General features: G+C 44.0%; 1 protein-coding gene across 5 annotated transcripts in view; it reads right to left on the bottom strand.

Annotated features, from left to right (window-relative positions):
- Nucleotides 1-1,306: 1,306 nt before the first annotated feature.
- Nucleotides 1,307-14,221, bottom strand: part of LOC115085060 (mevalonyl-coenzyme A hydratase sidH-like) — a 78,391-nt gene continuing 65,476 nt past the window's right edge. For all 5 annotated transcript variants that reach the window (XM_029590625.1, XM_029590624.1, XM_029590623.1 and 2 more), the window contains exon 6: nucleotides 1,307-1,994. In XM_029590625.1, coding sequence (XP_029446485.1) covers nucleotides 1,774-1,994 — 221 coding nt within the window. In that variant the 3' untranslated portion in view covers nucleotides 1,307-1,773. The remainder of the gene's footprint in view (nucleotides 1,995-14,221) is intronic.

Below are 14,221 nucleotides of genomic sequence, written 5' to 3'. Positions count from 1 at the left end.
ATGCAATCCTGGATGCTTCCAGTGTTACTCAGATAATAATACTGGAAGCATATTCTAGCAGCGTACATGTTCAGCCAACGCTGATATAGTAATGCTTCCAATGTTATTACATGTTGAATAGAGGGGACAAGTTATTTGGCTAACCTTAGCCCAGATATCTTGTCCATTGAACAGCTTAGTGAATATGGACCTCAAAACATTTAAGAAAGTCTTGGAGAAAGTGGTCCATAGATTCTCCAAAATGAGAATCAAAGATGTTGACTTATACTGGTAGAACTGTGGTGGCACATGCGCTTTATAATCCTATGTGATCGCAATGTCTGATAACTCAAATCTTCTTTACAGACTTTTTGTCATGGATTCATGAAGTAGGGGGTCAGTTTTGTTGTTTTTATTGTTGGGCTCTTTAGAGAGGCAAGTTGCCATTTTATTTAAAAAAAAAAAAAAAGGTATCCTTTTAATTATCCACATGATCATAGCAGCAAGGATGATTAGTCGCTTGAAAAGTGCTACTCTACCTCCTCCTGCTTTACAGTCAACATGGAACATTAGTTACCCACCCACCCACACACACACAGCGCCCAATTTGTGGGGGAACTGCCTGGAACAGAGTTCCACTGCTTCTTTTCAGACTGAAGAGGCAGAGCAGCAGTAGGAGTTTCAACCCCCTCGCCTCCAGGCAGCCTGCAGGGAAGAGGGGAGGTGAGCCTGAAGCAAACAGATCAAAGCACTAGGCCTCTGCTCCCTAATTCTGCCGTTCTCCTGCTGGCATGCAGAGAACAGGAGGGCAGGGAGTGATCCTGCAGCAGACACTGGAGCCTAAAGAACAGATACAAAAGGGTTGAAGTAGCGCAAATTTGAAACTTGTGAGCAGTAGTGTCAATTGTTAAGGTTGCAACCTTGGTTAGTAAGCTACTACTCAGAAGTTTCACACTTGTGCTCATGTAATGCCTTTTTGTATTGGTTACCCATGGCTTAATTTCTGAAAGAATCTAAAATGGTGTTCAGCTACCTTTTTTTCCAGGACTTGAGGAAGTGAAGGAAATCATTTCAGGTGGGTGAAGAACAGCCAGGGGTTGACCACTGGTGGGGGCTGAGGATAGAGGATCACTAGGCTAAGGAAGAGGAAGAGTATGTTCAAGATTGTGGGTGTGGGAGATAAGAGTTCACAACCAGTGCTGGCCACACCGTAATCGCATGTTACACCTGGCCTGGACCCCTCCTCCCACTTCCTTTTTATCTATCAATTAAGTCCTTTATACACACACAGACACACATAGATGATGTATGTGTGTCATTGCAGGGGTGGGATTTAAAGATATATTTTTTTTTAATTTTGAAAATCAAGTTCTCAGTACAACAAAGAAACCTAATAGCAAAGCAGTTAAGCAATACATAGATAGTAGACACACACACACAGACACACATTTATTTATTACATGCCAGAACTAAACCCCTATGAGTAGACTTTTTAATTTGGTTGACTTGACACAGGCAAGTTGATCTGCACTTTATCCTCAGAACAAGACAAGACAGATAGCAGCAGTGTAGATTCCTTGGCCAATGTATCTTAACTCACGTATGGACTCTTTGCTGGTGAGTGCCAACTTGGGGTAGATGTTGGTGATATGGATATCTCTACACTGAGAACCCCTTTTCACACTGGCTACCAAAAACAACTTACAGAATTCAGTCACTTTTTGTCATTATCAATCTTGGCTGGATTCAAAAGGCACACTTGATGTGCAAAGCCACGGAGCCATCCAATCTGTCTTATAACTTTGCACCCCGTCCCTCGCCCGAGGAGAACCTCTTGGCACCAGGGACTGACTCTTCCATAAGTACGGGTATGCTGTTTTCAGTCTCATACTGCATGGCTTCTGTGAAGGAGCAGGCATCAAAGGTGCTGTGGTAGGCAGATGCTCTGTCCACATTCATGCACTTTTGCGGAAAGGCAGAGATTTCTTTGGCCAACTCAATGGCATGCTGAAGGGCTGAAAGAAAAGATAATGAGAGCAGAGTGAAAAAAAAAAGTAATACAGCATAACAGAGGTATCTGCATGCACAGCAGTTTCATATAAAAACTCAAGACATGAAAACTCAAGAAACTGATTGCTGCTCAACCTCTCAGCTCAGACTTTGATGTAATAGACAGCTAACTAATAATGCAAGTGGGCCATATTTATTTATTTATTATTTTTATATACCGACATTCGATCCGAGATACCACATCGGTTTACATTCAGGTTCTGTAGGTATTTCCCTATCACCAGAGGGCTTACAATCTAAGTTTTGCACCTGAGGCAATGGAGGGTAAAGTGACTTGCCCAAGGTCACAAGGAGCGACAGTGGGACTTGCATCAATTGTATCTACCTACAGGTTTGCAGAACACAAAACTTTCTGTTTACTGCCATTTCAGAAAATTCAACTCCTTTATTATTAGTTGGGGCCCACAGTGTTAAAATAATAATAAAAAATAGTTGTATTATTCCAGACATTAGAAAGGGACTATACACAGAGAAAACAGACCACTACCAGCTTTAAGTTCTGTACAGTGAAGACTAGGCACGGACAGCAAGTTCCTGTGGGAATCTGTGAGCAGCAATACATGCAGGATAGCTTTGTGACTGCTTGCAGGTTTCTCCAGCTGCTTAGAGGCTCCCTGTAAGTCATATATTTTGTAATGGTCCATGCAGTTTAAACATGCACTTTCTATCTACCATTCTTTCAAACAGCCAACACGTGACCATGCTTCCCAGCTGTTTAGCAATTACTCCATTCCTCCCTCCCTATTCACACACCACACTGAGGCCCTCTCTACCTATCAGGGAATGCTGAGGAACAAGGTACCTGTCCCTTTATTTGTTTAGAAAGGTTTTCTTACCCGCCCTTCCAAAACATTTAGAGCAGGTTACAATAAAACATACACAGCTGATTTATTTTTTATTTTAGACAACGAAAGTAAAAAAACCAAAACTATCAAAGAAACCATCGGGCTTGCAGGGATGAAGTAGCTGGTCAATTGGTCAACAAAACAAAAATCAACTCCAGCTCAAACACGCAAGATAATATCAGCCTGGGATGAGAAATGCTTTGCTGAACAGATACGTTTTTCAAAGTTTTTTAAACAATTTGCTGTCTTGCGTGAAGCGAATGTTGGGAGTTCCATGTGGTGGGACATAGAATAGAAAATGAGAGGTACGCAGACACCCCTGTCAAATTGGAGACATGCAAGGACTGACCGACTGAGTTCGGGACCACAGGAGTGGGGGGATGACACTCAGCCTCTCAGCACGCAGTGCAGTCGGCCCTCTCAGCCTCTCGAGCACGCAGTGCAGAGGCCCAAGGCCTGCATTGCCTCTTTTTCTCGGCGTGCTCAGTCAGAGGAAGACCGGAAGGCTCATCTGCATACTGCTCCCAGCATCCCCCAGGAGAGGGGTCCAGAAGTCACCGCAAGCGATCCAGGGATTGATGTCCACAGCCCCAGCTTCCAGAGGCGCCGCACCCTTTGCAGTGGATAATACTTTAAAATTGTCGGCTCAGTGTGCTGCAGCAGTCAAAAAAGCAAACAGAATGTTAGGAATTATTAGGAAGGGAATGGTTAATAAAACAGAAAATGTCATAATGCCTCTGTATCACTCCATGGTGAGACCGCACCTGGAATAATACTGTGTACAATTCTGGTCGCCGCATCTCAAAAAAGATGTAGTTGCAATGGAGAAGGTATAGAGAAAGGCAACCAAAATGATAAAGGGGATGGAACAGCTTCCCTATGAGGAAAGGCTGAAGAGGTTAGGGCTGTTCAGCTTGGATAAGAGACGGCTGAGGGGGGATATGATAGAGGTCTTTAAGATCATGAGAGGACTTGAACGAGTAGATGTGAATCGGTTATTTACACTTTCGAATAATAGAAGGACTAGGGGGCATTCCATGAAGTTAGAAAGTAGCACATTTAAGACTAATCGGAGAAAATTCTTTTTCACTCAATGCACAATAAAGCTCTGGAATTTGTTGCCAGAGGATGTGGTTAATGCAGTTAGTGTAGCTGGGTTCAAAAAAGGTTTGGATAAGTTCTTGGAGGAGAAGTCCATTAACGGCTAATAATCAAATTTACTTAGGGAATAGCCACTGCTATTAATTGCATCAGTGGAATGGGATCTTCTTAGTGTTTGGGTAATTGGCAGGTTCTTGTGGCCTGGTTTGGCCTCTGTTGGAAACAGGATGCTGGGCTTGATGGACCCTTGGTCTGACCCAGCATGGCAATTTCTTATGTTCTTAGGTAGAGAAGAAATGAGAAATCAGAAGCACTGCACGGCTCTGAACTGCCCCAGACAGCTGGACCTCCTCCGTCAGCAAAACATCCTCTTGAACCACCCCAATAGCACGGGCAGGAATGACCATTGCTCCATAGCAGGTTACAATAAACATACATAGCTGACTAAAATAAAAAATAAGACAATGTAAGTGGTCTGAGTGAATAAATTAAGTGCCTGACACCTAATATTAATTTATTCACTCTTTTTCTGTCTGCCGATGGATTCCTCCACTGTCAGTGAAAGGACCAATCCCCTTTCAGAAGGCTGTCCTTTCAGAATTCTGAAAGGGGATTGGTCTTTTCACGGACATGTGACAGTGGAGGGACCAGTCCTGCTGGAGGAGGTAAGGTCTTCTCCGGCTGGGGTTCCTGGGGGTGGGGTGATGGTGTTGGGATTTGGAGGGCTCCCCTCTGTTAATAGGTAGGTGCGGATTGTAGAAGTGGGCGTTCTGCTGGGATGGATTTTTTTTTTTTTTTTTTTTTTTTTAAAGGTAAGAGGGAGGGGGCTGGGAGGCAAAGGAGAATTTACTGGACTGGACCTGATCGTTCCCTGACTTATTTTTTTTAAGGTTTGATGATTAGGGATACTTCGGAGGGGAGGGAGGACTCACCTGGCCGCCCCACCTGACCTGGTTCACCTGAATGGGCTTTGGGTGCCCTCCACTTTACCACAGGGTTTAACCCCTCCCTCTGACTAGGAGTTAAATTTCCCATGGTAAAAGGAGGCATGCTAGGCAGCCCCCCAATTAGCGCACCTCCTTATATTGGAAAGTAATAGCTACTAAGGCTTATTATCCTGCAATTAGCATGAGTTGTGCAAATCTTGCAAACGGGTATTTTAGTGTGGGTTTTTGTGGCGCTAAAACCTCACTACATACAGAGGTTAGATTAGCGCCCAAAAAACCCGTCCTGAAACAGGAGTTAAAAGCCAAAGTAGGGTCAGTGCGGCTCATTACATCGGACTTCAAGAGAGGGTAAAACTGGGGCAAACGTTTGAGACTGCAATGGCCATCACTCTATGAGGGAGCTCCTGAGAGGCACAGCTGTAAACACTGTGGCCCCTACCTAAACTGGCCTGGAGGATCTGAACGAAGGCACTCCTAATATCACTTATCTCCACTGTGCGAGACTCATCAGCTGTGAATCCTTCTAGGATTTACAGCATACTATTATTTGTGGGGAAGATTATCATGGTCCACCTCTTAGGGATGCTGGACCCAACGCAGGAAGACTCGAGTCACAAAGCCATTGTACATAGCTGCCTGGGGAGACAGACTGTTGAAAAAAGAAATATTGTTTAAGTAGAGACTCGATCTTTCTATCATGGGGAATCTTGAATGTTGTACTTCCATCCACAGATTGTGGTCTTCAAAAGATGAGACAACACCCCCTAGGTGATCCACCACATATCCTTTTCTTCTCTGGGAAGGGAACATAGGCTCCTCATCGTCTTGGCCACCTTAAAGCTGGAACAGGTGTCTCCTACTGAGAAGATCCTATTCTCCAACAGTCACAAGTAATGGGAAACCCTTGGAGAGGGGGGCGTAAGGGCCCCCAGGATAAAAGGATTCTCCTACATATTACTGCTTCTCATTGCTTATCCAAGAGCTGCCAGGGGTCACCAGCTTCTCTCTCCTGAACAGCGTCTCCAGTGAAGCATTATCCCCTTCTGAGGAAGCAATTCCTGTCCACTGAATCAGCTATCTCCTCCTTCTCTTATCCAGCCAATTCCCTAGGATTGTCCCAGCCAGTGAAGTGCTCTAGCATCCCAAATGATGCCAAAGATAACTGTACGGGGACATGATTAAGGGCAAGAAAGATTTGAAGAGAAATCCAAAAGCAGGATCTCCCTGGGATTTTTTTTCTTTTATAAAACAAGCTTCAGCAATTTACAGCTTCACAAGCCTAATTTAGCCTTGAAAACCCTCTGGGAAGCTTCATTTGTGTAGAGGGGATGAGAGCCATTTCTGCAGGCTGTTTCTTCCATTGCTCAGCTATCAGAGAGGTCAGGAGAGGGGAGCTCCAACATACCTGTGAGGTCACCTGCTGAAATAATAAGTCCATAGAGAAATGGGGCTGCGCAGGCTCTGCTGTGCCTAATGGGAAAATATGCAGCCCGCACAGAACTTTGCTGTTTGCTATCGTAGGGAAGATGGAATTAAAGGGCCCGGCCTGCTTAATTTATTATTTATTTTTGGCATGAAGCAGCGATAAAAGTCTGCTGATAAGGCCAAAATGGGAATGCCGACTATAGTGCTGCCTTCCACCATAAGGGGCCAGGGCTCGATCTGGGGAATCTACCCAGTTTTGCACTCAACAGGATGCTGACCCTCCACGAATGGCACCCGCCTACTCACAAATCAGACAGAATGCACCGGCTTACACACTGAACCACCATGAGAAACCCTCTTTTTATAGCCTTACCGGGAGCAAGCAGAGGGAAGGAGAGGGGACAGTGATCACATCAGACCTCCCTGAGTCCAAATCTGGCACAGCACCATAGGTGACTAGGAAGCAGTCTAAGGAAAATACTGTGTTGCAAGTCCTTTTTAAAAATAAATAAATAAATAAATGTTACCGCCTCCCTGTTGCTCTCCCAGAATAGAGGGAGAGCATGTTGCTAGTGGCTCCTGCTGCTGGACCCACCAAGGACATTGGCATAGTGAGGGGGGTCAAGGCCCCCAGGCACCAGGTTGTAGGGGGGCACCAAGGGGGCAGGAGATCCCATCCCACCCAAAGAAGAAAAGGTTCCATGGCCATCAGGGGCGCCTATCCCGGGCGATGGCAGAGGTGGAGGAGACCTGCGACCTAAATGAAGGAGAGGGACTTGAGCTAGAGACAGAGCCAGCATGTGTGTATGTGAGTGTGTGAAGGAGAGGGAGCGGAACCAGCGTGTACATGTATGTATGAAGGAGAGGGAATGAAGCCAACTTGTATGTGTGTGTGTGTATGGAGAAGAGGGAGTGGAGCCAGCGTGTGAGTGTATGGAGGAGAGGGAGTGGAGCCAGGGTGTGAGTGTATGGAGGAGAGGGAGTGGAGCTAGCATGTGTGTGCATGGAGGAGAGGGAGTGGAGCCAGCATGTGTGGAAGACAGGGAGTGGAATCCGCATGCGAGTGTATATATGAAAGAGAGGAAATGAAACCAGCCTGTGTGCGTATGGATGAGGGGAAATGGAGCCAGCGTATGTCTGTGTGCAAGAGAGGGAGTGGAGCCAGCATGTGTGTTCCCGAGAGTGAGCCAGTGCGTGTGTGTGTGTGTGAGACTGAGAAAGAGGGACCCAGCCAGCTTTGTGTATGTCTGAACGTGTGTGAGTTTTGAAAGAGTGTTTATGTGTGTCAGTGTGAGCATGAGGATGAATTTGTGTGTATATATGAGGTTGGAGAAAGTTTGTGCACCTCCCTTCACCTCCCACTACTCTACGACCAAAGTCAAAAGTTCCCAGGTATGGAGAGTGAGTGATTTTTTTTCATCATTCTTGATTTTAATTAATCAGGTGTTATTTGATGTGTGCAATATTTGAAATATTGTATTGATGTTTGGGAAATTTTAAAAAATATATGAGATTTTAATTATTGAATGTTATTCTGTTCATCTGCTGTTTTGAAATATTACTTCTTTTTATTTGTATGGTTTCACTATTATGATTGATGCTTTATATTTCTTGATTTTATTGTTTGATGATTTCTGAGAAAGGATGATGCTTTAGTTTTTCCATATGTGCACTACATACTGAGGTTTCCAATTCAGTTTATGTCTGTACGTTTCCATTTATACTCTATGGTCACTTTATTCTATATCTGGCGAGGGTTTGTCTGGGTTCTGCATTTGTGATTGAGGTTAAATATTCTGCTAATGTGTTGTTTTAATGTAAGGATCCGTAGAAGTTTGGTTTGCTCTGTTTTCTTTATAGGAGGTATACTGGTGTTTTAGGGATTGGTATAATTTTTACAGGGTCACCTTTTCATAGGGTAGTAACTGTTTGAGTGCTGGCAGTTAGTGCTGTTTTGGAATGGGAGGTTTATTATGTTATAATTGTAATTTAGTTTGCTCATGGCTTTCTGAGGACCAAGCCCACACCCAACATGCGTTACAACAGTCCTAATACCATGTGTTCCAAGGGTCTTTTTGGCTTTTATAAAAGGTTTCTGGTTGACACCACAGCACTGCATGTAAATATAATATACATGCTGTTGTGATATTTTTATTTCAAAAGACTGTACTCTGAGTGTCCTGTTTCATGTAAAATCTTTTATTATAAATGCATAATTTGAAATTGTGTGTAGAGAGGACCTCCGACTTAAAAAAAAAAAAAAAGAAAAGAAAAAAAAATTTTAAATGGGCCGGCGGCTGTCTGTTCGATAACCGGACGCTCAATTTTGCCGGCGTCCGGTTTCCGAGCCCGTGGCTGTCAGCGGGCTCGAGAACTGACGCCGGCAAAATTGAGCGTCGACCTTCAAACCCGCTGACAGCCGCCGCTCCGGGCCAAAAGGAAGCGCTAGGGACGCTTCTACCACCGGGCCTCATTTAAATACTGAATCGCGCGCACAGGCGAGTGGCCTGTGCGCATGCCGGGAGAGCGAGTGTTTGCCCGCTCTCCCGCGGACTTTACTGAATCAGCCCGTATGTGATGCAGGGTCATAGCATAGCCTCCCCCCCCCCCCCGGTGGTATCTCTCTCATAACCTTCACTTAAAGTATTTTGCTTTCCTGAAAGGCCCACATTGAAACTGTACTTTTCTCACCTAATACTTGTAATCACATATTACTCCTAACATCCTACGTTCGAGTTTTTATCCAATTCCACCAGTTTAAATAGTTCTCTATTTCCACACAGTTACACCTACTGTTTACCTCTTATTTATTCTTTATTATTATTATTTATTGTTATATGCATTATGTTTACTGTTTGTTTCTATGCATCATGTTTACTGTTTATTGATTTCTGATTATTAATCTTTGTTCTATGTACACCATATCCATGGTAATTAACAATCTGGTTATATGTAAACCGAAGCGATATGTACCAGTACATGATCTTCGGTATATAAAAGTCTTTAAATAAATAAATAAATAAATAAATAAATAAATAACCACATGGCTGCAAAACAGCACATTTTTGTAGTAGGTGATCAACTTCTCATTTACATTATTAGCATGCATTTAATTTGTTTTTTTAAGCCAGTCAATTTTCTGATGCACCAACTTAATCAGTTACCCTATGCCTACTGCTCCTTGGAAGAAAATAGTCTGCACTTAACATGCAGGACACAAGAAAGCAACTCTTTAAAAAAAAATGGACACCAAAATTTAAATATATATATATATATATATATGCAAGCATTATTTGAATTTTCTTTTACTAGCTGACACAAGACAGATTGTAGTTTTAGTAAGCAGCACTAAGATATGGTCTGATTCTCTGCAGAGTTATCCACAAATTAAATAAAATAACACCACTGCAAGTTAATTTGACACAGGTGTTGTAGCCACAAGCACTAACACCTGCATTTTATTAGCAGTGACCTTTACCCTTCTGAGAAAGGATGTCTGAGCATCTTACCCTCTGATTTCACAAATCAGGAGATGATTTATGCCTGACAGACATTCCTACTTTCCAATACAAACATCAAGAATGCATGGACTATCCTTGTTAATGTTAATTTCTATTCTATCTTTTTTAGTCTGAGTAATGCTAGAGCATGTTTATGATACTAAAGCTACAGATAATACATTGCATCATTCAATTCCAGTATTAGAGCAGCATTCAAATCTCTGAAGACAAAGAAATATTTAACGGTTGCTCAAATAAATGACTTTATATATTTCTTAGTGAGCCAAATTGTAAGATATAATATTTAGCAAGTACATACAGCTCACAATACTCATAAGATGCCTGATAGTATATTTTTACCTTGATAAAACCTTTTTAAAAATCACTATCTGTGATGGCATAGTGCTGACTGGCGTTATGACCTCAAAATCAGGAGTGGGCTGAACACAGGCAAGACGGGCTTGAATAGGAGCAGGAACTGGGTGTCTTCTGCCTGTATTGGCCTCCTTTCCCTCAGGTTGAGTCCTTAGGTGCTGGTCACCATCAGAACTTGGACAGCAGGAGCAAAAAACACATTAAGCCAAGAACACAGAAATGCACACCTGGAGCATAAAAGGTACCCACAGAAGCAAGGCCAAACTGCTGCAGGACCTCAGGCATAAGAAGATGCCCACTGAAACAGCACAGAAACTCAGGATACTCAGAGCACAGGGACACAGGAACAAGCTAAAACAAAAACAGGAATGCAGGATATGTAAGTCCAAGAGTTGGACCTAAGTAAGGTCACAAACTAGGGCCAAAGGACCAGAGTCAGAGAGCAAGACTTGAACTGAACGTTATAACTGTGCTCTAGACCAAGTGTAGGACCAAATTCTGGCAGAATACATACTGTGAGGCTGGAATATAACAGGGTCCACACAAGAACAAGATGGCCACAGTAGGATGTACAGGCCATACAGCTGGGAGGACTAACCAGAGTGTCCAAGAGGACAAACAAGGACCTCTGCTGGTGAGCGGCAAGAACTGCCCTACTGCTACTCACATGATCAAGACGTGCAAGCACAGGGTTCTGCAGCACATCAGGAAAGAGTTAGACGAAGTTTGTAACTTAACAAAAAATACTAGCACAGAAGGCTGTAGGTCCCTATCCCAAAGGTGCTTACAGCCTAAGTACAATCCATCTACCAAATGAATCTACCTCTAATCTTCTTTCTTGATGGCATGCATACCTTCTGAGGGTAGGTTATTGTGCATGAAAGGCTAGGCGAAGGATCTTCTTTTACAGGAGTACAGAAAGACACGTCTAGAAATAGGATGAGCTTTTGAACAAACTCGTAGACCACTGGACAGCACATTCCCAGATATTGTATTCAGGGTTCCTTTAAATGTTTCTACTGTAGTTCTGCTCTATTCACTCCAGCACTTTCAGCATTTAACCTCAAACAGAACCAGAAAAAAAATGTAACTACTGTACTTATCACAACACTGATGCCAAAGAGCAACTTCATTTTTTGGTGCAAGATGACGATATGAATTCTGCAAATCGCAAACACCACTAATAATCCAGTGTTTTGTTTGGCAGGACATGAATCTTTGAAATTAATGGTAATCACATCAAGAGCTGTTTATCAAATATGCTGTAGGCAAATGAGAGCACTACACAAATGGTGTGTTTTCTGATCTTGGTGCCCAAGAGCAATGGGAGAGGGGAAATATGATAAAGACATTTAAAATACCGCAGATATATAATGTAATTAATTTTTTTAAAATTATATTCTGTTTTGACACTTCAAAGCAGATTACATTCAGGGATTGCAGGTAGTTCCCTATTCCCAAAGGGCTTACAATCTTAGGAAAAATTACAACTTATCTGATCATTTTCTTTCCTCTAAGAAGGGCAGACCAATCCCCACGAAATGGTCGATGTTCCAGATGAATAGAAATATGCAGATATGCCTCTGTCAGAGCCAGAGACATCCCCTTGATTACATCGCCATTATAACAAACCACATTGTCTCCGTTTGGAAATGGGTGCCTCACAAATAATGACCGACTCCTCCTTCAGTACAACAAAATGGATGGAATAGCGGTCCATATCTTGCTGTGATTTGGGAATAGGAATTACATCCTTCAGACCTCTAGTCTTCTCAATGTAGATTCCACTGCTACCCTCTTCTGAGGGTAGCAGTGGATGGTGAAATCATGAAAGCATCTGGGGGAAATGTGAAGAAACTCCAGAGCACAGCCATCCCGATCCACTTTTAGGACCCACTGATCCAATGCAATGTGGGCCCACTTCTGAGAAAAGAGAAAGAGGCGGTCGCCAATTTCCCGCACAAGCAGGAGAGTTCGCAAACCTTCTTTGGGAAGAGCGAGGGGGCTGCGCCCTCGGAGCCCACATCCGTCCAGAGCCTTTTGGGTGAAAGAACTGAGACCTATCGAAGGAACAGGGTCTCAGAGGAAGCTCTCTAATAAGGCTGAAATCGCCTGAAATCTCCAGAGCAGATAAGTGGCTGGAAAAAGGCAGTGAAGCCGGCTTCGGATCCTCTGGCAAATGGGGGACTTGAGCTTCCCCTTGTTTTTTTTGCCACCTTTTCCAACTCACCGCCGAACAAAGGAGTACCCTTAAAGTCAGTTTGGTGAGATTAAACCTAGAAACAGTGTCTGCTGACCAACTGCACAGCCACAGGTGACATCTAGCCACTATAACAGAAGCAACTCCTCTGGCGGTAGTGCGAACAAGGTCAGAGCCCACTCAGCTAAAAAGGCCGTCTCAGGTTCTATTACTGCTTCTCCATCCGAAATTGGTACCCCCAGACTCCCGAGAGAGATGCAGAGTAACCTGAGCCACCAGGAACAAGCCGTAGCGATTTGTAAATTCATTGCCATGGCCTCAAAGGCTTGCCTAAGGATAGCTTCGATCCTTCTGTCCTTAGCATGCCATACAGCTGCACCTCCTGCAACAGATATGTTGGGTCGTTTAGTGACAGAACACACCAAGGCATCCATCTTTGGGAAATGCAACTGCTCTCCGGCCTGCATATCCAAGGGATACAAACCAGACGAGGAGTGTCCTCCTTTAAAATGTGTCTCTGGCGCACTCCATTCAAGGTTAATTAACTTTTGAATCCCATCCCGGAGCAGAAAGAAACATGAAGCCTTGCAGAGGGTGACCAATATGGAATCCTTCTTCTGCACATCCAAAGGGACACTCCCAGCCTCCCCAAGCATCTTCAGGCTCTTTGAAAACAGAACCAGCAACTCATCTCTATAAAAGAAACAGAGAAGAGTTCTATGTGGCTCTAAATCTGGGGGATTTTCCCTGTCCTCAAAAGTGAAGCAATTCAAATCATCATCAGTGTCGACCTGATCCATTTCCACTCGAACATAGTCAGTGATTGATGCAACCACGGCATTTGCATACAGTGGCAGAAACAGGAGGGTTCGACCATGCAACTCCGATTTAGGAAGCATTACCATCTCTGCAGGATGCCCCTGCAGAAGGCTGTAGTCCCTGGAAAAAATTCCACCTGGTAAAAGGAAGATGGTTCCATACAAGGCCCCCTAAGTCCAAACCTGATGTCCTGGGAGCAAGACTCTGTGGAGGACATCTCTGTAAGATTAACAACTGAAGAAGGGGACACCCTTGAGAGTCACCTTAAGTCCCTCTCCTCAGATTGAAGGGTTGGACTAACATCGGCAAATCAGTAGAAGGCAAGTCACCTTGAGCATATAGGTAGCGTTGACACAGATTCGCAGAAGGCCTTGGCTGTAACACCCTTATATAACATGCAGCACAGATAGCAAGCACTTAGTCTTCTTTGGCGCTGGCCCCAAGGCATGTTGTGAACTCAGAAAGATACTTGCTGAATACACATGCAGTGGACAATTACGCGGCTAGGTTCGCACATAACTACACACACAGCTACACGTTGCACTACACGCACTCAGGACCATGCACAAAACACGCACTCAGCTACACCTTTAATTGTGTGCAAATATACATACACAATGCATACACTGCAAAATGTGCACACCGATAGGCCACCCAAGTATGCGCACAAGAAGGACCATTGTGGCATACCATGCGGCCAGTGAAAGGAAGCCTGGAAGCGGGGTCTAGCCAAAAAGGCTGCTCAACCTGCAAAGCCTGCGCTGTCACTTATACCTCACTAAACTCCCCAGAGATGTGAGTGGGGGTGCCAAACACCAATGCCGAGAAGGAGACCCGGTAAGAATGAGGAGAGACTCACTAAAACTGCTCTCTGGAAAATAAAAATCTTCTCGTTTTACCTGAGCTCAGCCCGCCCTGGCTGCAAGCAGGAACGCGTCTCTGGTTATGGGGGGGGGGGGA

Source organism: Rhinatrema bivittatum, chromosome 2 (genome assembly GCF_901001135.1).
Source record: "Rhinatrema bivittatum chromosome 2, aRhiBiv1.1, whole genome shotgun sequence".
NCBI lineage: Eukaryota > Metazoa > Chordata > Amphibia > Gymnophiona > Rhinatrematidae > Rhinatrema > Rhinatrema bivittatum.
Note: the sequence above shows the minus strand (reverse complement) of the source record. Positions and strands in the feature narration are given on the sequence as shown.